General features: G+C 41.1%; 1 protein-coding gene across 1 annotated transcript in view; it reads right to left on the bottom strand.

Annotated features, from left to right (window-relative positions):
- CACHD1 (cache domain containing 1) overlaps positions 1–26,664 on the bottom strand; it is a 222,669-nt gene that overhangs the window by 102,222 nt on the left and 93,783 nt on the right. The window contains exon 3 of the mRNA XM_006773233.2: positions 172–320. Within this exon, the coding sequence (XP_006773296.1) occupies positions 172–320 (149 nt within the window). The remainder of the gene's footprint in view (positions 1–171; positions 321–26,664) is intronic.

The raw sequence follows: 26,664 nt of genomic DNA, 5'->3' as shown, positions 1-26,664 counted from the left end.
ATATAAAAGAGTGAGTCTTTAAAGATTACTTGTCTATGTAATAGTAAAGGACTTATTTAAGATAGGAATACTATACACGTTGCAATACACAAACACAGGTATTTTGAAGATGAATGGAAAACAGTTCAATTCCTGCTTTAAAGAACAACAAAAAAAATGTTGAAGTCTTACTCCATCATGGAGGGTGGGATAGTACAGCAGTCTTGAATCGCAGTGAGGGGAGAGGTCAGGTGAGCTGTATAGGACGCTTCTACAACTTGCTTGTTCCGGTTGACCACATCCAAGTAACGGTTGAACTTCTCTCGGATTTTTTTGGCCAGCTGTGGGACGACAGAGAGCAAAATAAATTCAAAGCCCAAGACAATAACCTACTATACTTTTTCTATTAAGCTAATGTGTGTCACAACCAGCATGTATTAAACTTCAGGTAAAAGAACACACATCCAAGTCTTATTCCACGGTGTACATTGAGATTAAAACTTGCAAAATGCCCAGAGGGATACTCAGATAACAATCAAGGAATATCTTCTGTCTTAAAACAGAGGATAATGCATTAAGAACTTTTCACGTGTCCAAATTCAAATAGAGCAGCAGCAATCCATGAAATGCCTTGCTAGATAAAGTAAAACAAAGTTTATTGCTATGGTTGTCAGTATGATAGTGGGCACTGGGAGTTCTGGAGCAACAATAATGATTGGAAGGAAAAACCCTACTACATGTGGTTCTGGATTCACATAGATTTTTTTTCAGGGGGAAAATACATAACAGGAAAAAAATGACATTTAGTGTCTCGGCCTACACAACTTCTGGGGTCACCAACACCGTCTTCCATGTGAAGGGCAAGTCCCTGGGGGTGTGGCAATGCAGACATCCATACAAAACAACATGTAGAATTAGAAATACACTCATTTGTTCTGTTCCACCTTTAAAATGGACAAATGTCCTTCTTAATTGCTATGAACAGAGCACTTCATCATAATTTACTTTCATGTGGGAAAAACAAAGGCAAATGGATACACATACTGCTTTTCCCTCCATTGTTCCCATCAAACATCATAGCTTAATTACAGCTCTCTAAGGAAAACAGTGTTGTTTTCCTTCCCCTTAAACAGAATGTTACCCAAATGAAATGACTGAGAGAATTATAGCTAATTGGTTTTGTAGAGCTATTCATTATCAGTGGAGAACTAATCATCTCCTTTGGGTCATGCCTCTCACACAAATCCAATAGCTTACAGGCTAAGAACATGGAGCCAACACAAAATATCTTCATTTGTTATTTTCAAGTCGATTGTAAAATCTGATGTCGTTCCAGTGATATTTGGAAACTTTTAAGTTTCAATTAGATAACTGAGGCTCTCTCTCAGCTTTGCTAAATACGGTACAAACTACAACATTCAAAAAACTTTCTGGACTTAACGAGAGTATGTACGAGTGTAATGTGTAATCTGATAATGGGTTGTCCAAATTCATTTCAGCATTTTGAAAGGAGGAATTTTGTGACTCAAAAATTAACAACTCCACCTGCAATTCTATTCCCTGAGCTAGAGTTCTTACTATGAAGAAGAAATGTATGTTTTCTTCTCGCTGGGGTCTTTGCAATAAAATGTAGAGAAACAGTTTCATTTCCCATCTTAACTTAGACCACTGGTGGTTTTACCCCCCTAGGGGACATGTGGCAAAGTTTGGAGACCATTTTGGTTGTTGCAACTTGGTGGGGTGCTACTGGCATCTAGTAGGTGGAGGCTAGGGAGCTCCTAACATTTTACAATGCACAGGACAGCCCCATAACCAAGAATTATACAACCCGAAATGGCAATAGTGCCCCACTTGAGAAAACGTAATGTAGTGAAAAATCAAAGAATTATCCCAATTTTGGAATTCAGTCAATCAGATCCAGGCTGTTTTTCCAGGTTAGTTCTCCACCCATTCAAAATGGTACCTTAAGGAGGAAAAAAAATCTAACCAGTTTCAAGATTTACAAATTTCTACTTAGATCCTTGTTTTTCCTTTCTCAAAGTAATGTGAAAGAGGGATCACATATGCCTACAGTTCATTAAAATGTAACCCAAATACAGAGCTATAGGACTATCCACTCATGGGCAGATGTGTGGACATGTTTTTTTAAAGAGCAGTTTGCATTATTGTAACCATCTCTATTTCCTAGCCTCCCACATTCAATGGGCAGCTGAGGGACAGGCAGAGTAAAAGTTCCGGCTTAAAACCTAATATATATTCTCACGGTGCCCTGTATTCCCCCCTCATAACACATATTATACTTTTATGCTATCACCTATTTAACATCTGGTTACCCCACTAGACTGTAGGCCTGTAAGGGCAAGCACTACATATAAGTTGTTGTTCATTTCTTTATCTTCAGCATTTAGTACACTGCCTGGTATTCTAGTCAGACAAAAATATTTAATAAATTAATAAAGGTAAAAAATATCTGATTCTTGAGAGTCCTCATCACCCTTATCTTTTTGGTCCAAGGATCAATGGCCTCTTTAAAAACATGGAGTGCTTACTTAAAAAATATACAACAATATGTATTTCTGGAAACTCCAAGACTAAGTTCTCTTTTCTATGTTCTGAAATAAATGTCATGAATTTTCCACCTGCAAGCATCAAGAGTGTAGTCTATCATTAAAGATAAGGTGTACTTGAAATAACTGCCATCCTAAATATCTTCACAGATTCATTTCTAAAGGGAAAATGAAATTCACAATCATTTCCTTCCCTCACATACATAGAAACATTCACAAACACATGAAAAATATCTATGTGTTTCTTCTACATATTTGGAAAATTCTAATTAAAAAAAAGTCAGATCTAGCTAGGCACTGCCTGTTTTTGTAGGAGTTAAGAATGACTTGCAGGTTTATTTATTTATTTAGTTGAGCCCACAATCTGGGCATGTGCCCTGACTGGGAATCAAACTGTGACCTCCTGGTTCATAGGTCGATGCTCAACCCCTCCACGGTGGCTGGGCGAGTGACTTATATTTTTAAATGTCTTTAAAAAAGGAAAGGCATTTTAGGCAATGTAACTATTTGAAATTCAAATTTCAATGTTTGTAAGTAAAGTTTTACGAAAGCACATCCATTTGTTTACATATCACTTATGGCTACTTCCATTATACAACACAGAGGTAATTAGTTGCAATATAGAGACTGTGTGGTCTGCTTTGCCATATGTAAAAGTCAGAAGCCCTAACGTGTTCCCTAGATAGGAGCCACAATCCCATAATTTTATCAAAATTGGCTGAACACGCCTCTCCGTGGACAAGTGGGTCTTAGTTCCTTCTCCTCCCACTGAGTCTGTGTGGGTTTCTGAAGGCTTCTACCAGGGGAGCATGGCGAGAACGACGCTGCAACTTCTAAGGCCAGCTCATGAAGGGCCGCGCGCTTCTGCCTGTCTCTCTGACAATGCTCTCAGCTACCATGCTGTGACAAGGTCCAAGACACACGGAGACCACAGTTCAGAGCCTGGTTGGCAGCTCCCGCTGTGTAAGTCTTCAAGTCATCCAGCCCAGGCTCCAGAGGTGAGTCAGGAAGCCTCCAGATAATCCCCACCCTCGGTCTTCCCTCCGGGAGTCCCAGACCTCACCGAGCAGAGATAAGCCATCCTTGCTGTGCCTGGCCCAAATCCATGGACATAAAGGTAAAATTGTTTATGCCACTAAATTTGGGGCTGTTTGTTATGCAGCCACAAGTAAGTGGCACAGCTAGAATAGGCAGAATTCCATGAAACTACACCAGACAAAGCTGCTCAGACCCACGCGCCTTATCTAGATCATCAGCATGATCAGGATTACAGCCTGAGTGTTAGAAACCCACAGGGTCCCTCAGAAAATTATAATAGCTGCTGGAGAACGGTACTTACCATATGTTAGACACAAGGACCCTATAATGTAGGGATATCATTTTTATATAACAATGAGGTTATTTTGTGACCCAAAGCTGCAAAATAAGTAAAAGAACCCACTTATTCAAAGTCAGAGCTGTCTGGTCTACAAAGCCTGGGTATTCATCTGCTCAGCTATGGTGCTCCAGACAAACCAAACTTCAAAGGAGCTGCAAAGGTGGCTTGAGATACAGTATATGACAAATCACAGACTGTGTGAATGGAACTTCTGTTAACACCATCAGCCAAGGCCAGAGCTACAGGATGTCTGCCGGTTAGGGTGGGCTGCAAGCTTCACTCTTCATCGCCAGTGGAGGCAGTGCCTGGCATGCAGAACCCAGACACACATGACAATGACCACATGGTCTCATGCTCAAGCTCTCCCAACCTGGTTCCCCACCTCTGTCAGCAACCCCTCAGCTTTCACATGGTGACACCCCATCTTGCTGTATTTACAAAAATATAGTAAGTGCTAACTCTGCGTGGGGCACTATTTTAAGCACCATGCATGCATAAAACAATTAATCCCTCAAAGAACCCTGTAAGGTACACATCTCCATTTCCCTGAAGCAGACACCGGAGGTTAAATGACTTGCTCAAGGTCACAAAACTAGTAAGTAGTAGAGCTGGGACCTAGACCCAGAAGTGTTCTAACTTCAGAGGCTGAGTTTTCAACCAGCATGAAATATTCTGTAATACACAGACTGACAACTTCTCCCCCATTTCTGTTCAAAGCCATTTAACAAATGCTGTGAAATTCTTGGCAGAATACCATAAGCGATAAGCAGGCTTAATACTGTATAAGAATTACATTAAAAAAATTATTTCATTTTGAATTCTTCATAATTCCTATGAAAATCAAGACACTGAGGAAGTTTAGAATTGTCAAATTCTACCACCAATATGAAAGAATGTATTCTCCAAAACAATGCCTACCTGTTATTACCTGACTGCTATGGTATAAGTTACATCAAACTAACTCGAACCATTCTAATGACTCGAGGGGGGTTGTCCATTTGTTGGTAGCCCGGAAAGAGAACGGAGTGGATGTACTGTTCCTTTCCTACAGGGAAGTGAATTTCAGAATTTAATATTTTCCTCTGAATGGATTTATCTGCCATCACCGTGTTGAGATAAAATTACAATTCTCATTTTACAAGTGAAGAAACTGAGGCATATGGAGCTTAAGGGTCTCTTGACTCCCAGGGGGTGAGCTGGCCTCCCTTGACCCCACTGCCTGAGATGACCTCCCTGTGCCCTTCAGACAAGACATGTGATAGCGACTCACTATGGAAACCTCAACCCAGGCTCCACTGCGGGGTATTTTTTCTCTCTCTAAAAGCAATCTCTTTTAGCATGTCAAGCAAATCCAGGGTGTTCGGCAGGCGTAACAGACTCTATTAGAGGAAAGATAGCCCGCAGAGAGATTAAATCCTTAATGTGTCCGTTACACTGAAGGGGACCGGCTACCAGCACAGACCTTTCCGAGAGGCCAGACAGATCCTGGGTCCATATCCTGCCATGATCTCTGCAGACAGGAGAAAACAAAGGCTGTTCTCAACAAAAAGCTACAGGTGGACCCACAATCCTCCTCAGTGTAATTAAAAACATTTTTCTTTCCACAGCTCAGCTTTCATCTTTTATCCTTCTTTATCCTCTTCCTTTCATCCCCTAAGGGGTTCCTGAATGCTGATGAGACAACGGGACTAAAACCATCTTGTCATCTTTTTGGGTCAATTCTTTGGCTAGCCAACATCCAGCCATGGGTCAAATGATCAGTAGGTACTGCACTGGTCCCCATGGGAACGGATTCTAATTTGTCATCATCTCCAGTGACAACGTTTCATCACAACATCAATGAATTTCTTTCTTGCTGAATTTCACTTCCCTTAATTTTCCCATAGACAGTTCTGTCATTTGCATACTTCCCCAGAGCCCATTTTTTTAAAGCTCTTTTTACCTTAGCTTTACACTTCTGAAGATTGGGGGTGGGGTTGGCACACGGTTAGAAAAAGGTAAAAGCAAACAAAAATGCAAAGGCATAGTACACACTTTATTTATGTCTGCTTCCTAAAAGGAAGGGCCAGAGGAGTTTTGAATGTTAGGGAAAGTTTTATTTAAAATATAGAATGATGAAGCTGACAGGCACAGACAGGGAAGGTACCCCAGGGGACCCAAGATTCATAGCAAAATTCCTACTGAATGCAGAAGAGTTTAACATTTGACATTCAAAAACCTTTGTGCCATGGTAAGAATTTAATAGCTGATCCCCCGTCCTTCAATTCCAGCCCTATTACTCAAGAATAAACCTTTTGCTTTCCAGCAAGTTCCAGGATTTGGTTAAATATTTGTGATAGAGAATATTTCTAAGTGTAAGCAAGCACAAATATTTAACATCTCTGAACATACCATGGCATTCCAAAGTTCAAGTAGAAAACATCCTATTGTTTCATGTTGCACACTGTCTATGGGCTATAAGAAATGCTCTGCCCTTGCTATTATTTTTATTAGTAGTAGTTCTAACATTTCAATGTTAGGAATTTGGGCAAGTCCTTTGACTACCCTTAGCTTCAGTTTCTTCATGAGTAATATATGAATCATATCCCTTTCAAGAGCTTATTGTGATCATCAAATGAAACAATGAATATATAAAGCCCAGGATAAGTACAGGCATTATTCTTATTGTTATACCCCAGTCTCTGGATTAGAAAGTGTATGTTCTGCTGATAGGGAAATGGGGGGGAGGGGGTGTCTACATTTTCCAATAACAGAGCTATAAGTAAAAGGAGAGGGATTATCTGGACTACCTGAACATTAACCATTTTTTAAATTGTTACCCAAGGTTATGTTTATTGATTTTTACAGAGAGAAGAAGGGGAGAGAGAGAGAGAGAGAGAGAGAGAGAGAGAGAGAGATTAAAGAGATATCAGTTGGTTGCCCACCAAATGCACCTGGACCAGATCAAACCCACAATCTTTTTGGTATATGGGACAACACCCCAACCAATTGAGCCACTCAGCCAGGGTTGAGCAGTAACCATTTTATTCATTTAACTCATCCTCATGCTTAATCCTCCACAGGAAACCTGGTACAGGGTCTGGGGGGATAGTGGGTATGAACAGCAAAATGGGAAAAGGGGACTTAAGTTTTGGAGTCAAATACCTTTGAGTGAAATCTAGTCTATCACTCACTAAGGGAACCAGGCAAATTATCTCTCTAAGCCAACTTAATGGCCTCCACACTGGAAATAATACTAGTCGCTTCATGATGTTGTTTGAGAAATAAGGCATTAAAAGTTTGTAAAGTATTTAGCAGAGTGTGGAACATATGGTAAGTGCCAAAGAAATGGCTCTGGCTGTTGCTTTCCTATTGTTGTAACTGCTACTTGCTATTGTTGCAGTTGTTGTTATTGTCTGGAGGACTTGATCTACTGACTCAGGTCCTCTGGATGGAGATCCCAAGAAAATATTTTCAGCAATTGGAGAGGGTGGATGTGTTAATAGTGGGCTGTGACCTTTCTAGGGTTGTCAGTGCTTCTTCCACAGCACTGTCATGTAGGTCACATGATGACAGTCAGGAAGCTAAGGAGTCTTCTGGGATCCCCTCTTTCTACTCTTAAGGGTCCAATAATGACTTCCCTCTTATGTTGCATTTTAGCATTTTAAAGCAATTTTATAGGACTCATCTCGAGTGTCCCTTCTATTAGACCTGAGAGCTGGGGAGAGCAGGCATTCTCCAGCCCCGTTTTTTTTACAATCAGGAAGTCGAGGCTCAGTGGTGTGCCCAAACTCATGCTGAATAAATGTAGAAAACAGAAACCACTTCTCCTAATCGTTACTCTATTCTCTTTCTGCTACACAAGCTCCCCCAAAATGCCGAAAAATGTGAACTCTCCCAGATCAAATGAGTTAAGTTCTACTCATTCTTCCTGGTACCAATCCAATTTTGGCCTCTTTGAAGGCTTGTTAGACCCTCTTATTCAATAATTGCCTAGGATTCACCATCTGTGCCACTCATATCCTGATTCAGATTGTTGATCTTTCTTTATTTTAAGGATTCTATTTCCCCCAACAAACCAACTTATCAATTGCTTACTATGCTCCAGGCACTTTGAAAGTGCAACTTTACATGATGCCTTTTAATCCTCACAACCCTTGGTAATCACTATATGCTATTTTTATAGACGGTTCTGATAGATTAACTTGCCCAAGGTCAATCAGCTAATAAGCAGAATAATTAGATCAAACCCATAGTCAGGAACCACTCTGCACTATGCATTTTTATTTAATACTAGAGGCCCAGTGCACAGATTCGTGCACCAGTCAGGTACCTCAAACTGGCCTATGGGGATCAGCCAAAACCAGCAGTCCGACATCCCCCAGGGGTCCCAGAGTGCAAGAGTGCACTCTGAAAAGTTGCTGTCGCTGGGCAGCTCCTGCATTGAGTGTCTGCCCCCTGGTGGTCATTTTGCATCATAGCTACTGGCCGGCAGTCACTTAGGCTTTTATATATATAGATAGTGCCTAGCAGCTAGCATTCATTACTGTGTTCATTTGCTCCCCCACAATATACTATTATTTGCCATACTGGGAAATAAGCTTCCAGTTCCAGAAAAGGGCAGATAACCTATGAATATTGCTTATGTCTGGTTCAAGCCAATCAGAGATTCTGGGCTTGTCTAGTTCTGCTTTGAAGTAAGTCTTGCCCTGATGGCAGTTGGCCACAGATGTGATGTGGCTACTCATCCACTATTGGCTTGAGCTTCATGAAATCACCCAGGAGAGCCAAGCCTGGGCATGGCAGGCACGAAACAGGGCAAGATAGATGAAGACCCAGAGCCAGAGCGGGACCGGTCTGAATTTCCAACGGCCTGCAGAGGCCTCGGGGTTGACGGAGAGGGTGTGTGGGAATAGCACATCCTGCGGAGAAGCGGGGCAGCTGCTGACAGACGAACTGCAGGTGGACCCGGAAGATTTATGTGCAAGGCTCCCTGGGCTCCAGGGTCACATACCCCAAATCTGTAAGAGGTGAGGCCCCTGGGGCTGAGCTGGGGAGCAGTGCAATGGAAAAAACAGAAGACAAGTGCTGACATGCCAGAGAACCAGAGGCGGCTGAGCTCTGGGAACTGGTTGAAAGTGGCAGCTTCTCTCTTTCGCAGCAGAATGCAAGGTTTGCTGTAAAGGTCACAGCGGGGTTCGGCTTGGGCAGCAGTTTGTATTAGGTGTTCCGGGAGAGCCCTGGAAACACACACCCAAGTCTCCTGAAAGCCAAGGTTATCAACGCAAGGGCTCAATGGACTCTTGCCCTGGTTTTCACCCCACTCTACCCTTAACAACCGGATCATAACAAAAGCAGCAAAGGGAAAGGCAGGCTTTAACCCACTTCTCCTCACTTCCCTCTGTAATAGGAGCCCCGGAGCTGAGGTTCCTTTAAACTAAAATAAGCAAGTGCTCAGGCCTTGAAAGTTTACAGCCTGTTGCTTCACAAGGAAGAGGAAGCTCAACATAGTCTTGACCTTACAAGACTAGGAGCGGGGGAGAGGCAGGAGCCACAGAATACAGAATATTCTCCACCATTTAATTCACAACTTTTGAGATAAATTTGTGTAGGATATTAATCGAGGAGGAAAGGAGGAAACATTCTCTGAGTTCATAACTTAGAACTTCACTGGTGGCCTTTGAAGGACACGATGGTGGAAAAGGGAAGAAAACCCTGTCCCTTTACTCTTACCATGGAAAGCTCTTATTTAGAATACAAATATAAAACCTATAAACACCAGGTGGAACTTAGAGGCATTCCAAGTTATGGGGGGTGGGGGGAATGAGAGGAACCAAGGATCCGTTGGGAGGGCTCTTGGAACATGCAAGTACATTCTAGCCCACACGATTTCCCCCACACCCAGTGCAAATACTACCTCATCTTGAACCTCGCTGACAACCTGGGCCACAGCCCGGCACCCTGCAGGCACTCGGGAAATGTTTTCTGTATAAACGAAGGATGAAACCAGACCTACCCTCCAGTTAGGGGCTAACTGACCAGAGCGTTTTAGGGTTCTTCACGCGTCCTTTGAGAGCATATTGATCAAATACTTGCCAGCGAGTATCAGTTAACTCAGCAATGAAGCGGTAAGAAGTCACTGGTGGGGACACTGCTGTCACTAGCCACTTCCTCACCCTCAGCTTGGCCAGTATCTTATTAAATGCAATTCCTGTGAAGACAATCTTGAGACACAATAAAAACAAACAAACAACCACCCACCCAGATATTTCCATTTCTCCTTTCTTAATAATATGTTAACCTGACTTGCTTTTCCAATGGAAGATAATACATATTGTACCATTTTAGGTCGTCATTGCTACATAGCCCTTATAATGGCAGTACAGCTCAATTATAGTAAGTATAACGTCACTCCTCGTTCCCCACTGCAAAAAGTAAGACAGTGCAAGACACGATGCACTGTGTATTCCATATCTGTAGTAACAAATTTTTGTAACACAGATTCCCTTTAAAACTAACAGAAAATAACAGTACGAGAAAGCGTCTTGTAAACACGTGATTTCTTCAGCTGTTGAAGACTAGCTGTGAATATCCAGAACCACCTGAATCTGGAACATGGCATGACAACTGCGGGAGGCGGGAGCACGTCCTCTCCTCATCCCACCTTCACACAATGCAGCCAGCTGGTAATGTGCTTCTCTCCGCAGCTTGAAAAGGCACTTCTGGGCTTCAGTTTCAAGACACTTGAGTAGAGTGGCAAAGCAATCCCTGAGATCTAGGTGCCTTTGTAATGCAAGCATATAACTCTAAGTACTAATAGAGAGGTTCCATTTTTATTTATTTTTTATTGAGAAAAACAACAACACTCACACGGATCAATTAGATGAGGTGCAAACGTTCGGTGCAGGCAGGAAGGGCACTGCTATTAGGACCTGCTAGAAACAACAACACAAGTGATCGTTCCCACGTGGGTCCCAAACCAGGGGAATGAGGATATTTGCCTCAGCCACAACAATTTTATTATATCCTCCTCCGCGCTCTTCTGTGTGTTCCCTTGCCAAGCTGCCTCTCATACCATTCGCTAACTCACAGTTGGATTTAGCAAGGTCTTCTCATCCCCGGTCTGATGACAGGGAGGATTGCAAACAGAAGAACCAGGGCGCGGCTGCTCTCCATGGGCTGCACTGCTAATGCCTTCCAGAGGGTGGTCCTGACATGGGTGTCAGCGGAGGGGACAGTGACATTTCTTGATGACTTTGAAAAAGAACCAGCACAGATTTTGGAGCATATAAAGGACTAAAGGCTGCTTAAGTAACAACCACTGTGAATGCCCACAAACAGGTATTTCAACATGATCCCTACCTGCCCGGTCTTCTAATATGAAAATAAATTAATTCCTCCACATCATGACTACAAGTATTTCCTATGGCACCAAGGAATAGAGGGATGAGCTGGTCCCTGCTCTTAAGTTTCTTACCTGATTTTAAAATACACTCTGAGCTGAGTTTCTGTTTATGCATTCTGCCAGTGCAGATGATTTGAAGTTATTTTATTTTTCTAGTAGTTTAGGGGTGGGGTGGAGGTGGAGTTAGCGGGGTGGAGATTTGGAGAAATCTTGGCTGTTAACCTTTCACCAGCATTTCTGAGTACTAGCCAACCTTGAGATGTTGGCAGTGTGCGTAAAATGAGCTTGTTTCCATTTTCAGTGGAATATTCATTTCTCATGATGAAGTCTTCCTGGCCTTTAGAATGGCAGCTCAATCTATTCCCTTCCAGTTAAAAGAAGCTTTGAGGGTTTGAGTCCAAAGCTCGGGGTCTGCTTCACTGAAAGAAGGCATGAGCACACATATGAACGGCAGTTACGTGAAAAGCTTCAGTTCCAGCTGAAGCCGGGAGAGATGCATGATGGGAGCTCACATGTCTTTTCCTGCCCCAAAGGCCAACCCGCCCCTCGCTGACTGCAGCCCTGCCTACCTGCAACACGCCCTTCTCCCCTGCCTCGGTCACAAACAGCGGAACACAAAGTGTGGGAATTAAGAGAACAAGGAAATGGACTATTCTGGGTTTTTACCAAACAACAACAGAAGAAACCTATAACCAGGATTTTCAAGCTTAAAGTACTAGTGCCTGGTGGTGGTGGCAGACATAAGAGATTTCCTTCTCCTATCATTGCTATAGGTTTATATATACAAATGTAAAAGTGAATACTGTGTTGTAAACACTATAAATATATGCAAATAATACAATTGTATATGTAAATAATAGATATATACTGCATTTTTATGTCTTCAAAGGGAGTACATTACAAGGAATGTGCAGCAAGTATACAGGAGGGGCTGGGGGTGTACGTAGGCAGGATTATCTCAGCTTATCTGGACACCAGGCACATACATTGGCTAATAATGTACAATACGTACCCTTGAAGTCAGCTGGTCTATATTTAGTACAAGGATTAAAGCCTTCATGCATGCATACACGCATACTTTAACTTCCAAATACTATACACAGACACGCAGAACAGGCTGCATATATTTTTCCTTAACCTGTAAACAAGAGAGGTAACTACTTTAAATTCAAAATAGCTCTTCATTAAATATGAGATAGAGAGCTGTCAGACTGCTTTCTCTCTCCCGGCCCACCTTGTTTTCCCCCCAAGAAGCTGGCTGAGCACCTCTCCCAGTATCCCAGCTATTATCAAAGCTTTATACTGGAAGAGAGCCTCCGAGTTCCACAAGGGAGCTAAGGGTTTGCAGCATTCTTCGGGGAAACTGCACTCACAAAAGCTTTACCAACCACAGCTCTACATTAGGGAAGCCAGAGTTACCAGCTTTTACTCCTGTGTGATGAAAAGAAGCTCCCTATGTTGTAGTGTAATCCTACCGACTGGCCCAATGGCTGCAATTTTTCACTCACTCCATTAGATAAAAGTTCTTATTTATGAACCATTGAGTTGCAAACAACAACAACAAAAATGCAACAACAACAAAATCAATAGCCCACAGAAATTCCAAAATGACGCAAATTAGAACCAACGGCCTTAAGTTATATTAATAATGGAATAATACATTGTGCAAAGGACTAAAGTCTTCTCTTCAAAGAAATCAAGGACTTCATTGTTTTTATACCTTGTTCATGCTCCTGCAGGATGACCCATTAGTATTGGAATGTCCTTCCTCATAAGGCCCATTTACTTGAGCTAAAAGGCTTTTCCCCAACAGCACAGAAGGCACCCCCATCACTGTTTTACCCATGTCAACTGAGCAGTTAAACTCCATCTTTTCATCATTCCGCGGCTAAGCTTTCTTCATAGTACTTAAAATGTTTAGACATATTATTTATATTACTTTGGTTGATGTGCAATATTCTCAAGAGAGAATAAACCACCTTCAATAAAAAAATTGAAAATGTAGAAAAATTGGCAGCGGAAAAAGTATGAAAAGTAACATAGCACAGTGGTTAAGAACATGGGGTTTAGAGTTAGACCACATTTATTATTTTTAAAAATATATTTTATTGATTTTTTTTACAGAGAGAAAGGGAGAGGGATAGAGAGTTAGAAACATCGATGAGAAAGAAACATCGATCAACTGTCTCCTGCACACCTACTAGGGATGTGCCCGCAGCCAAGGTACATGCCCTTGACCGGAATTGAACCTGGGACCTTTTATTCCGCAGGCTGATGCTCTATCCACTGAGCCAAACCAGTTAGGGCAGACCACATTTATTATGATCCTGGTTCTACCTACCACCTAACTAAAGAATGATTTTGGGAATGGATTAAAGACTTAAATGTAAGACCAAAAACCATAAAACTCTTAAAAAAAACATAGGCAGTAAACTCTCTGACATGATCTTAGCAATATTTTTTTTGGCTATATCTCCTCGGGCAAAGCAAAAATAAACAAAATGGGACTACATCAAACGAAAAAGCTTTTGAAAAATTTCTTATTGAAAATCATCAATAAGAGGAAAAGACAAACTGCTGAATGGAAGAAGATATCTGCAAAGGATGTATCTAATAAAAGCTTAATATCCAAAATATACTGTATGAAGAACGCATACAACTCAACATCAAAAAATCAAATGATCCAATTTAAAAATGGGCAGAAGACCTAAATAGATATTTTCCCCAAAGAAGATGGAAAAAGACAAAGAAAAGAAAAAATGATATACAGATGGACAACAGACACAGGAAAAACTGCTCAATATCACTAATCATCAGGGAAATGCTAATCAATACTGCAATGAGCTATCACCTCACAAATGTCAGAATGGCTATTATCAAAAAGACAATCAATAAGTGTTGGCGATGATGTGAAGAAAGGGGAACCCTCGTGCACAGTTGGTGGGAGGGTTCAAAGGGAACTAGTGCAGCAACTATGGAAAGCAGTATGGAGATGCCTCAAAAAATTTTAAAAATAACTACCATAGGACCCAGCAATTCTACTTCTGGGTATTTATCCAAAGAAAACAAAAACAATGATTTGGCAAGATATATGCACCCCTATGTTCACTGCAGCACTGTTTACAACAGCCAAGATACAGACACAACCTAGGTGTCCATCAATAGATGAATGGATAAAGATATAACGTGATATGATATATGATATGATATCTATACTAATAAAAGGGTAATATGCAAATTGGTCAGGAAGCCCTCACAGTAATGACCAAACAGCAGACTGCATGAGGTGACAAAGGCCGGCAGGGGGGCAGTGAGGGGCAACCAGGCCAGCACGGGGGGGAGGGGGCAGTGAGTGGCAACCAGGCCAGCAGAAGAGGGCAGTTGGGGGCGACCAGGCTGGCAAGGGGGTAAGCTTGGGGTGACCAGGCCAGAGTGTTCACTGCAGCACTGTTTACAACAGCCAAGATACAGACACAACCTAGGTGTCCATCAATAGATGAATGGATAAAGATATAACGTGATATGATATATGATATGATATCTATACTAATAAAAGGGTAATATGCAAATTGGTCACGAAGCCCTCACAGTAATGACCAAACAGCAGACTGCATGAGGTGACAAAGGCCGGCAGGGGGGCAGTGAGGGGCAACCAGGCCAGCACGGGGGGGAGGGGGCAGTGAGTGGCAACCAGGCCAGCAGAAGAGGGCAGTTGGGGGCGACCAGGCTGGCAAGGGGGTAAGCTTGGGGTGACCAGGCCAGAGGGGGGGGCAGTTGGGGACCACCAGGCCAGCAGGGAGGCAGTTAGGGACGATCAGGGAGGCAGGCAGGTGAGCAGTTAGGAGCCAGCAGTCCCAGATTGTGAGAGGGATGTCTGACTGTCCCAGTTGGGCCTAAACTGGCAATCAGACATCCCCTGAGGGCTCCCCGAGTGGAGAGGGTGCAGGCTGGGCTGAGGCGACCCACCCCCTCAGTGCACGAATTCGTGCACCGGGCCTCTAGTGATATATAACAGAATATTACTCAGCCATAAAGAAGAATGAAATCTTACCATTTGCGACAATATGGATGGACCTAGAGAGTTTTATGTGAAGTGAAGTCAGACAAAGAAAGACAAATACCAATATGATTTCACTTATACTGTATGTGAAATCTAAAAAACAAAATAAGCAAACCAGCAAAGCTAAACAGAAACAAACTCATACAGAGAATGAACTGAAGGCTGCCAGAGGGAAAAAGGGTGGGGGAATGAGTAAAAAAAAACAAAGGAAAGGAAATTAAGAAGTACAAACTTCTAGTTATAAGTGTCAGGGATGCAATGTACAGCACAGGGAATAGAGTCAATAATATCATTACAACTATGTATGGTGACAGATGGAAAGAAGACATATCGTGGTGATCACTTTGCAAGGTATAGGAATGTCTAATCCCTATGGTGTACACCTGAACCTAACATGAGATTACATGTCAACTATAATTAAAACTAAAATTTAAACATTTAAATGAAGGCATCTGAGCCTTCTAACTATTAAAAAAAGAATAACTTTGAGAAATCACTTAATACACCTGAGTCGCAATTCCTTGGCTCTAAACCAGGCAGAGAAATTATGTCTGTACCACAGGATTGTGGTAAAATTTTAATGAGATAAAGCACACGAAGCAGTATTTGTTAAGTAAACATGAACTATCATGTCAAATAAATAATCTTTTATAAAAATATAACACAAACTAGGAACATACTAGTTCTTGTATTCATCCCCCATATATTAAAATTTTAGAAAAACATATATAATTTTAACATAACCAAACGTACTACCACACTAAATTGGGTCCATCATCTATTTAGACCACCCTTCTGCCTCTCCTACATGCCAGGGGGCATTTCTGTCCTTCAAGGTATCATCAGCAAAATATACCAAAATGAGAACAGTCTCCTGTGATTTAACTATGTCCTTGGGATAAGCTTTTTATTTCTCTTCCGACAATGCCAAGTAGAGTAATTCCTCAACAAATGTTTGCTGAATTCAACTGCTTACCACTTACCAGAGGTAGGAGGGAACCTAATTTTTATTTTTGGAAGAGGTAACAAATACCAAACATTTTTCTCTGCTGTAAAAACATTTATTTAATATTTTCTTACTCCTTCCAAAGTTTAAGGAGTATCCCCTCTAAACACAATATTTTTGCAATTCTTTTGAAACAAACTCAAAGTCAACCCTGCATAATTTTTTGGGAAAGCACCATGAGGTAGTGTAATGGTTTGTGAATCTTTTCTTTTTTTAAAGTGTTAGACCATTAAAAGAACACAAAACACCTCAAACTAAACTCCAATATATTAAGCAAGCAAGGCGAATTGCTAAAAAAGGGAACAGAAAAAGAACAGAACCTGGTTCTTTGTGCCCTGTAACAGACTCTGCAATACTCCCTCTATCCCCTGCCCAACACATCATGTATTGTGAACATACATAGGGAGGCATTGAATCTAAACATACTTGAATTCAAAATCAGGTTCTCTAACATCTTAGTCAGGTGACTTTAGACAAAATATTTCTTTGTGCATAGATTTTTCTTGTTAGTAAACCTTGTAGAGTTGTTTTTGAGAATTATTAATTCATGCAACAAATATTTTCTGAGTGCCTACCCTATACTACTTGGAGATACTTTTTTCACAGTACTGGAGACATGGCATGGAATGAAACAGACAAAAATCCCCACCATCATAGAGCTTATATTCTATTAGAAAAGGTATACAAAAAAAAATAGATACAGCCCTGACAGGTTTGGCTCAGTGGATAGAGCGTCGGCCTGCGGACTGAGGGGTCCTAGGTTCGATTCCAGTCAGTGGCATGTACCTTGGTTGCGGGCACATCCCGCAGTAGAGGGTGTGCAGGAGGCAGCTGGTTGAGGTTTCTCTCTCATCGATGTTTCTAACTTTCTATCCCTCTCCCTTCCTCTCTGTAAAAAATCAATAAAATATATATTTTTAAAAATAGATACATACTGGTAAAAGTTCTAGGTAATCCTATATAATAAAAGCCTAATATGCTAAGTTCCAGTAGGCCACTCAACCAAATAAAATGTAATACGCTAATGACATGCTAAGGCCACTCAACTGCTTGCTATGACATGCAATGATCACCAGGAGCAGACGCTCAATGCAGGAGCTGCCCCCTGGTGGTCAGTACACTCCCACAGGGGGAGCGCTGCTCAGCCAGAAGCTGGGCTCATGGCTGGTGAGCATAGCAGCAGTGGCAGGAGCCTCTCCCGCCTCTGTGGCAGCGTTAAGGATGTCCTACTGCTGGCATAGACCTGCTCTCCACCAGGAGCTGGCCTAAGCAGTCAGTCAGACATCCTCTAAGGGCTCCCAGACGGCAAGAAGGTACAGCCTGGGCTGAGGGACACCCCCCCTCAAGTGCACAAATTTTGTGCACTGGTCCTCTAGTCAATTATAAGGATATTTTAAAAAGCAGAGAAGGAGGAAGAAGTAAAGAGGGGTGCAATTAATAAATTTATAAATGGGTCTCCGAAGAGGGCCTCACTGAGCGGTAATATTGAGCCAAGACTAAAAGGATATAAGGGAACAAGCCATGTGATTAAGGAGAAAAGATTTAAGGACAATGCTTAATTAGTAATATATATTAATTAGTAACATATACTCAATAAGTGATGCTAGTTATTATCATAGCCCATACAATACAAACGAAGAAAGCACAAGACTAGGATTAAAAATTGTCTCAACCACTTTAGCACTTCTGCGAGGCCTTAACCACTTATAACATCTGTATGAGATATAGTTTTCTCATATGGAAAATGGGTTAATAATACTTGCACACTTTACAATGTCATTAAGGGGATTAAGTGAGAAAATATACATGGAAATACTAAGAAAATAAAGAACCACATAAATATTACAGTTATCACATCCCCTCTTATACCATCTTTCCAAAACGACAGACTACCATCCCATCTTATTAACAAGGCATCCTAAGACATGAGAGGTAGTCCAGGGAGAGGGTTGTCTAAGATAAAAATTAATGTATTTTCTGGAAAGTCAGACCAAGAACAGTAAGAGCTGAGACAGACCTAGATTGATTTCCAACCAAGGAAACCTAAACACTAACCAGCTAAACTTGCTGGGGCTGTGGTTTGAGGGAAGTCATTTGTTTGCTCTGATCCTTGGTTGATTCATTGTAATTCCCCACCTGGGCAGCTTCAATACCTCTCAACCTTTCTTTTGCCTTTCTACAGATTTAGTGCCTTTTTTTTCACCCATTCTACAAACATTTAATGAATTCTTACAATAAACACAGAGTGGAGTGTAGATTTGGGTAAGGGGGTGAACTAAACCAGGACTCAGCCCAAACAAATCCCCTGGGAACATATGGGGAAAGGTTGGGGGCAAAGAAAGAATGGAATCCATCCATGCCACCTCCGGGATTCCTTTGGTCTGGACAAGTCTGAGCCTTGAACATACTTCACTAGGTAACTGTAAACAAAATGAGAGCCTTCAGGCTACCACCACACGAGATTACACTTGGCAAGGCAACCCCAAAACAAATCCAGATATTGAGATGCAAGAGTATCTCCAGTCATTTTTTCAACAAATATTTACTAACCGCCCACCTAGGACCAGGAACAGGAAGCCATTAGTCAGAGACAAGATTCCTAAGGGCTCAGCTCTTCCAGACCTCCTCTTCTTGTCCAACCCTTTTCCCTTTTCTCCCTGTGGTCCAAAGCATAGTTTGACAACATAAACTTTCCTACAGTGGACAGTTTCTAGGAGTAGATATACAGAGTTCATACAGATTCAAAGCCAATATAAATCCCATGTCCAATCTCACATTTCTCAACTATTTACAGGTCCCACGAGTCCCTCCCAGGGCCTTTCTGGGATCATTCTCTCTTGGAAATTCTCCTTCTAAAAACGTTTACAGATCTTTCCTTCTAGGCATAAGTTACTTAAGAGGATTAAATAACAGACTAATCATCTCACTAGTGTACCCTTATATTTACACTCTATCACCATTTTGTATTCTGAAAGCAGAACACAAAATACTTTTCTTTTAAACAATCTTGCAAAATAGACTATTATTCACATTTTATAGATAAAATTGATGTAGACACTGAGTTAAATATCATGCCCAAAGTCAAACAGATAGTCAATGACAGAATCCTGTCTGGAACTCAACTTTTCAAATTGAAAGATGAAACTCTTTAATTCTCCATCCTAAGTTACAAGGAGGCTGTCCAAAAAAAGAATAAAGGGAATTTTCCTAACCTTTCTGGCCTTGTACCCATAGTCTCTGGGGTCCCTTCCAGCTTTAAAATCCTAAAACATCATGCTAGTTAGGATAGATTATTTACATTTTTAGCATATAAAGTACCATAACTTTAAGACTGACTGATAATATCCTTGAAGAAAGAGCTATTTAATTAAGGCCACAAGTAATTATTCTGCTATAGAATATCTTTCTCCTCCTATGAATAAAGGAATATAATTTTGTGCAAAATCTATATCTTGCTTTTTTAGATGGCTTCTAATCCATTACTTTGAACTGGTCCAAAATCATCATAACTGGAGCCTCGGATTCATATTTACATAAAAAATTTGGACTATTAATACCTAAAAAGCATCAATTTCTTATAAAACCAATGTTTCTCTTTTATCATGTCCCACTAAATAGTATTTGGTGAAGCAAAATGTTAAACTTTAAATCTTACAGGTAGAATTATTAGCATCAACAATTTATACAACTAATTAAGAAAAACTAGATTCCTGTCAAAATGGATTTTAAGCACTAGCGTGTTTTGAAACACCTATGGGGGAAGAAAAATTCTTAGATCTCTGAACTATACATGTATGTGGTAAACTATCCTATATAATAAAAGGCTAATATGCAAATCAACCAAACAGAAGAACGACCGATTGCTATGATGAGCATTGACCACCAGGTGGCAGATGCTCAATGCAGGAGCTGCCCCCTGGTGGTCAGTACACTCCCACTGGGGGAGCACTGCTCAAGCAGAAGCCTGGTTCACGGCTGGTGAGCACAGCGGCAGTGGCGGGAGCCTCTCCTGCCTCCATGGCAGCTGGACATCCCCTGAGGGCTCCCAGACTGCAAAAGGGCACAGGCTGGGCTGAGGGAGGCCCCTGAGTGCACGAATCTCATGCACTGGGCCTCTAGTGTATATAATAAAAGCCTAATGGCCGTTATGGAGAAACAATCAGAACAACTGGTTGCTATGATGTGCACTGACCACCAGGGGGCAGACGCTCAACACATGAGCTGCCCCTGGTGGTCAGTGTGTTCCCACAGTGGGGAGCACCATTCAGCCAGAAGCCAGGCTCATGGCTGGCAAGCGCAGCGGCGGTGGCAGGAGCCTCTCCCACCTCCACAGCATTGCTAAGAAGCAGTGAGCAAAGCAGTAAAGAGCAGCAAGCAGGCAGCAGTAAGAAGCAAGGGGTCCTGGACTGCAAGAGGTTGCAGGCCAGGCTGAGCGCCCTCCTTATTCATCCCCCCCACCCAGTGCACAAATTTCGTGCACCAGGCTTCTAGTATCTGAATAAATAACTAAGCTGAGATTTGAACTGTTCATGCAGATATAAAGTAGCAATTTCTGTCCAATGAAGTTAATTACCTACTAAAACAAACAAAATAATCAACACTCTTCACAGGAATATAACAAAATCCAAAGTTTTTCACAATCTCTGATATTTTTTATACATAAAGAAAAAGCAAAGTATGACCTATTCTCAAGAAAAAAGACAATCAACAGAGATCATCTTAAAAAATCGGCAGATGTTAGAAAAAGCGGACAGGAATCTAAAGGACTTATTATAACTACTAGTGACCTGGTGCATGAATTCATGCACATTGAAAGGAAATTAATTAGAAGAAATATTTTAATATTGCTATTCACCCTTTCTCTATAATAAAAGTATCAACCAAAATCATGATTGACAATAACAGATTGAAACACATGTGTGTGATTGGCACCAGCAAAAGCTTTATATATAGCGTGCATGTGTGAGTCAATATAGCCTTTTATATAGATCCTAGGGGCCCAGTGCACAAATTCGTGCACCTTGAAAGGAACTATGGACTGTGAGGCTGCGGTGGGGACAGGGATGGGGCTTGGCCCATCCTCCATGCCCCCGCCTGATCCCTCCCTCTGTGGCCCCCAGTCCCGTGTGCTGGCAGTCCCACCCCCACTGCCTCTCACACCCGCTGATGGCGCGGAGCAATTGAGGCCGGCACCAGCAGCAGGTGCAAGCAGGGCCGGCACTGTCAGTGGGTGCAAGCAGTGGCTGCTGCCCCGATCGCCCCTCAGGCGCAGGGGGAGGTAGAGAAGCCCTCAGGGGTGATGGGGGCCAGCAGCCGCCACTCGACCTGCTGACGGCACTGAGTGATTGGGACTGGCGCCGAGGGCCAGCAGTGGGTGAGAGCAGGCCCATCCTCGGCAGCAGGTGTGAGAGGCAGCAACTGGTCCTGATCACCCCTCAAGAGCAGGGGCAGGTGAAGAAGCCCTGAGGGGCGATCGGGGCCAGCAGCCGCCTGCTTGCACCCGCTGACGGCACTGAGCAATCGGGGCTGGTACCAGGCACCAGCAGCGGGTGAGCGGTGGTTCTGGTGCCAGCAGCAGGTGCAAGTGGGGCTGGCGCTGGCAGCAGGTACAAGTGCCAGGTGGGACTGTGGTGTGCGGGAGCAAGGAATTTTCAGTAACCACCAGAGGCTCACCCCGATGACAGCGACCGGCACCCTGCCTTGGTCTGGTGCCCCAGCTCACCTGCTCCACTATCCCACTGCAGCTGACACCCACCATGTTCTGCGCTCTGCTGCCTGCTGCTGACACTCTCCATGTTCTGTGCGTGCCCCCTGGAGGTAGGTGCACATCATAGCGACCGGTTGTTTGGTTGTTCTGCCATTCAGTCTATTTGCATATTAGGGTTTTATATATAAAGATAGGATAAACTTGCTTAATTAGGCCTGCTTTCTGACTTAGCTTAACTTTTTCCAGCACAGTGAAGCACCCCAACTTCTCTTTGAGGTAATTAACAAGGTGTTCCTGGGTTGAAGAAACTTCAAGGAGGCTAGTTGCTAGGGAGAGGAAGCCGGGCATTGCTACGTGATATCATTACCTGGTGCCCACAGCCACTGTTTCTGGGCTGGGCTGGGCTGTGGGCCACATTTTGCACCATGGGGTCTCGGTAGCATCGGCTGCGATTTGGTGGGGTGTCGCTTGGGGGAAGCTGAGTGTTGCTTTGTGGGCGCCAGGTCTGTAGTGCTGTTTCTCTGTAAATGGCCAGTGAGCTTCATGGCAGCTCCTGTGTTGAGCGTCTGTCCCCTGGTGGTCAGTGCACATCATAGCGACTGGTAGGATGGTCAGACACTTAGCATATTAGCCTTTTATATATAGAAATTCTCAAGGACACAAAGGAAAATATGTTTGCAATGAATTGAAAAGAGAAAAATCTCAGTACAGAAATAGATAATCTATTAAGAAGAAATAAATGGAAATCCTAGAGCTTAAAAATACATCAGAAAATTTAAAAATATATCTGGAAAGGTTAACAGCAGAATGAAGATAATAAGAGTAGAGTTAAAGATAGACCAATAAAAATGATCTAATCTGAAGGTCAGAGGGGAAAAAATATTAAAAGAATAAGAGAATAGGAGAGGCCATCATCTCAGGAACTTGTAGTAAAATGTAAAAAGACCTTGTAAACATATAAATGGAGTCCTAGAAGGACAGCACAGAATGTAGTAGAAAAATATTTAAAGAAATAATGGTCAAAGGCCCTCACGTTTGATGAAAGACATAACTTACAGATTAAAGCTCAACAAACACCAAGCAGGATAAATATGAAGACCTCTATGTCTAGGTAGTCAAAGTCAAATTACTGAAACAAAGATATAAGAGAAAAATCCTGAAAGCTGCCAAGGGATAGAGGTGGGATGATGACACTGCATACAGCATAAAACTTTAACTGACTTCTCATCGAAAACTCTGAAGTCCAGTACACAGTGGAACACCATTAAAAAACTGTCAGTTCAAAATTCAATCTCAAGCCAAAACATCCTTTAAGAGAAAAGACAAAATAGAGACAAGACATTTTCTAAGTAAAATATCATAATGTAATTTGTAACCAGGAAATCTGTATTACAAGTAAATATTAAAGGAATTCTTAAGACTGAGTATTAATTGGTATCTTTAGAAAGAAATGATGAGCACTGGAAATGGTATGTAGGATTTATTTTTTCTTTTAATTATTAAATTATTAAATTCATATAATAGTTTAAAATAAAAACAATAACACTCTTGTGAAGTTTGTAATATTTGTAGATATACTAGATATGAATAGTCATGGGGAAATGGACCTATAAGGTTATGAGGGTTCTAGATTTTACATTTTACATAGTGATAAAATATTAACTCCAAACAGACTGGAATAAGTTAAGGGTATATAACTTTTAGAGTGTACACTTAAAATATGTAAAAATATATAGCTAAAAATAAAATATATTGACATGACATTTTTAAAAATATTCAAAAATCCAAAAGAAGGTAAGAAAGGAGGAAATAAGAGACAAAAACCAGAGGAGAAATTGGAAAACAATAAAATCATTGACCCAAATCCAACAATCAAACTTAATATTAACTGACCAAATATTCCCAATTAAAAGACAGAAATTGTCAAAATAGCTTTATAAAAATCTCAACTATATTCTATGTACAAGAGACACACTTTTAGTAATACAGACATTGAGAGTAAATGCTTATAAAAAGGCACACCATGCAAATGGTAAGTATACAAAGGCTGGAGTGACTATGTTAATATTAGCTAAAATAGACTTTAAGAAGAGAGATAAAGAATGACATTTCATAATGTCACACGTAATTCATCAGGAAAACCTAACACTCTTAAATGCATACATGCCCAATAAGTAAGCCTCAAAATACATGAGATAAAAATAGAACTAAAGGGGAAAATATACAATTCCACTATTACAGTTGAAGATATTAACCCTCCTCTCAGCAAATGACAGAATTAGACAATATAAAAATCTGATGCAAAATAAATGATCTGAACTATCTGCCAGCTTAACCTAATGGTTATACTACTATAAAGAATTCAGCAACAGACAACTGTAGAACACACCTTCTTTTCAAGTTCACATGGTATATTCACCAAGATAGGACATATGCTGGGTCGTAAACTCAAGTTTTAATAAATTAAGAATGATTTAAATCACACAGATTATGTTCCCTTTCCACAATGGAATTAAATGAGAAATCAGTAACAAAAAGATATTTAAGAAGACTCCAAATGTTTTGGAAACTGGACAACACACTTCAAAGTCATCCATGGGTACCAGAGGAGATCACAAGGGAAATGAGAAAATATTTTAAAAGGAAAGGAAAGGGAAAATATATGATATCAAATTTTGTGGATGAAACAAAGTAGTGCTTAGAGGAAAGTTTAGAGCTTTAAATTCTTGTGTTTGTGAAAAAAAAAAAAAAGGTATCAAAATCAAAGACCTAAAATTCCAATCTAAGAAGCATGAAAAAGGAGCAAGATTAACTTAAAATGCAAGGAAGGAAACAATAAAGATCAAATCTGTGAAATAGGAAACAAACAAAAGAAAACTAGTAAAGCCAAGTTCGAGTAAAAGTTCTTTCACCAACTTGCCGATTTCAAAAGATTCTGTCTTCTAAAATTAGCTGCTGCCAACAATCAATAGTTTATGAAATACAGCACTGATTATGAAAATATGCTTGCCATTTCATTGAACAAGTGTTTGTGAACGCACTTGAGTAAAAGAACAAACTCTTGAAACAATATGCCCAAGGTGACTGATTCCTTCAGCGATCCAATCACATGCCCCTAGAGGCTCCTTGTCTTTATGTTATGGACTGCTTTTTTTATGGACTGTTTTGTTATCTTTTGGGGCTCTTGATCAAACATTTATTTCTCTTGATTCAGGTTCAATTTTATATAATGCCTTTATGTGCTCACACAATTAATTTCTTAAAGTATTCAAAACTGGAGTCTATGGAAGGCGTTCCACACAAGAATGTGTGCATGGGATTTGTATTGTCCTGAGGCTGTTGCCATAGTTTTTTGGCACCAAAACTACATATACTGAACTAATTAAAGATTCAAAACACATTGTTAAGCAATTTTGAACCACATTCTGAAGGTTAATTCAAAAGAAATATCGAGAAAGACCAAAGAAAAGTCTATACCATAGAGAGTTTTGTGGCAAGAGTCAAGAATCACAAAATGTTTTATACTAGTTTTAATTACTTTGCTCCCCTAACCAGAAGACAATGACAACATGTTAGATTTAATGCCAAGTTATATAGTATGCGCAAGTCAGATCCAACTCTCAATAAGATTTGATTAGTAAGGAGGAGGGCAAGAACCCATGGGGCTCTAGTATTCATTACCCCAAAGAAGAAATAATGGATAAAAATCTCAGGATTCCAGATACTAACAAATATAAAAAAGCATGCATAAATTTGTGGTTCCTTTTCAACAAAAGATTGTTGAGCTAAAGAACTAAAATTAAGAGCACATAGGCCAATAATCTAATTTGAATAACTAGTCTGATTTTGGCTTATCAAACAAATCTTACAAGCAGTTATAATTGTTCTTATAATTATTAAGAGGCTGGTGTCCTGAATGAAAACCAAAACCACTGTTAGGGGCACTGAGTCCCCAAACAAGGGAGAGCTAGAAATCTGGGAAATAAGCCAGTGCCAAACCCTGCTTTCACCCTGAGAATGTGGGCATAATCTGGAGACCCTGAGCTTCCACTTTCATGATAGCCCAGGGCACCAGGACAGGAGACAAAGTTTAGGACTTGGCCAAGATGGGAAATCGGATAGAAGACACTGCAAAAACCTGTAACCCAAAATGCTCAGTATAACGGGGAAGTACAGAGGAGACAGCTAGTTTAACTAGAAGGACTATTTAGAGATGTGGAAAAATAAAAGCATCCTTCTAAATAACTAACAGATCAAAAAAGCAATGATAATCAAAATTAGAATGTACCTAAAACTAAACAATAAACATCATACATATGTTTTGTGGCTATTATTACCATACTTATGAAATACTTATCTGGAGGCGAGTATAGCAAGACACTGAAAAAAAATAAAAGGTATAAGAATTAGAAACAGGGCCCTGGCTGGGTGGTTCAGTTGGTTGGAGCATCGTCCCATATACCAAAAGGTTGCAGGTTTGCTTCCTAGTCAGGGCACACGTTTAGGCTATGGATTTGATCCCCGGTTGGGGTGTGTATGGGAGTCAACCATTGATGCTTCTCTCTCACACTGAAGTTTTTCTT

This window comes from Myotis davidii, unplaced genomic scaffold (assembly GCF_000327345.1).
Source record: "Myotis davidii unplaced genomic scaffold, ASM32734v1 scaffold205, whole genome shotgun sequence".
NCBI classification, from domain to species: Eukaryota; Metazoa; Chordata; class Mammalia; order Chiroptera; family Vespertilionidae; genus Myotis; species Myotis davidii.
Note: the sequence above shows the minus strand (reverse complement) of the source record. Positions and strands in the feature narration are given on the sequence as shown.